This window comes from Buceros rhinoceros, unplaced genomic scaffold (assembly GCF_000710305.1).
Source record: "Buceros rhinoceros silvestris isolate BGI_N320 unplaced genomic scaffold, ASM71030v1 scaffold40027, whole genome shotgun sequence".
In the NCBI taxonomy this organism is placed as follows: Eukaryota; Metazoa; Chordata; class Aves; order Bucerotiformes; family Bucerotidae; genus Buceros; species Buceros rhinoceros.
In genome coordinates this window covers 4,029-4,968 of record NW_010424643.1, presented here as the reverse complement: position 1 = coordinate 4,968, position 940 = coordinate 4,029, and the positions used below count along the sequence as shown (strand labels likewise).

The 940-nt window shown below is 58.5% G+C and overlaps 1 protein-coding gene across 1 annotated transcript in view; it reads left to right on the top strand.

Annotated features, from left to right (window-relative positions):
* TRIM47 (tripartite motif containing 47) overlaps positions 1 to 940 on the top strand; it is a gene marked incomplete at its 5' end in the record, with an annotated part of 4,937 nt that overhangs the window by 1,744 nt on the left and 2,253 nt on the right. The window contains one exon of the mRNA XM_010140862.1: positions 564 to 638. Coding sequence (XP_010139164.1) covers positions 564 to 638 — 75 coding nt within the window. The remainder of the gene's footprint in view (positions 1 to 563; positions 639 to 940) is intronic.

Genomic DNA, 940 nt, shown 5'->3' with positions numbered 1-940 from the left:
CCTCCCACCAGCCCTGGAAGCTGCCCGGCACGGTTGTGCTGCACGTTGCACAATCCCTGTCTGGGCTTACGCCTCGTCCTTGAGGTTTTATGAATTTTTCCACAGAGACTGGAGACTGGAGAGGCAACAAACAGCCTGGGAGCTAGGCAGGGCCCTGTGGGAGGGGGCAAGTGGCCAAAGTGGCCTCCCGTGAAAGAGGACTCTTTCTTCCCAGGATAGACGATCCTCTTTGTGGGACAGGCTGCGGTCTCCCAAACCTGCCAGGGTTAGAAAGCCACCGTGGCACCTTTCTCCTGTGCTCTCTCATTTAGCCTGAGCTCTCTCCCATTTTCTCGGATGCCCATGGGAATTGCAGCCGGTTCCTTGCCCTGCTGCAGTGGCAAAGGTGGCATCTCTCCCTTCCTGTGTCCGAGCTGGCAGGGACATGCTGGGGGAGCTGGGGGTGTTGGCTGGGGCTCGAGGCCGCAGCATCTGGGTACCATCAGGCTGTCAGGCAGGGAGCGATGCTCCAGTAACACCCTTGTTTGTGCTGACGGCAAACCCTTCTGTCCCTGTCTCTGCAGCACTGGCCGAGTCCCGATTTCCAGACAAGTCCAACAATCCCACCTGCCCGGAGAGCCGTGATTACTTCCTGAAATGTAAGCGAGGGGCTTTTGCTGTGACCATTGCTGCTAAGGTCCATCTTCCTTTCCCCTCTCCTGGCCGGCTCCTTCCCGCATGCCCAGTGGCTCTGGTCGAAACCCTTCTGTCCCTGTCTCTGCAGCACTGGCCGAGTCCCGATTTCCAGACAAGTCCAACAATCCCACCTGCCCGGAGAGCCGTGATTACTTCCTGAAATGTAAGCGAGGGGCTTTTGCTGTGACCATTGCTGCTAAGGTCCATCTTCCTTTCCCCTCTCCTGGCCGGCTCCTTCCCGCATGCCCAGTGGCTCTGGTCGTGA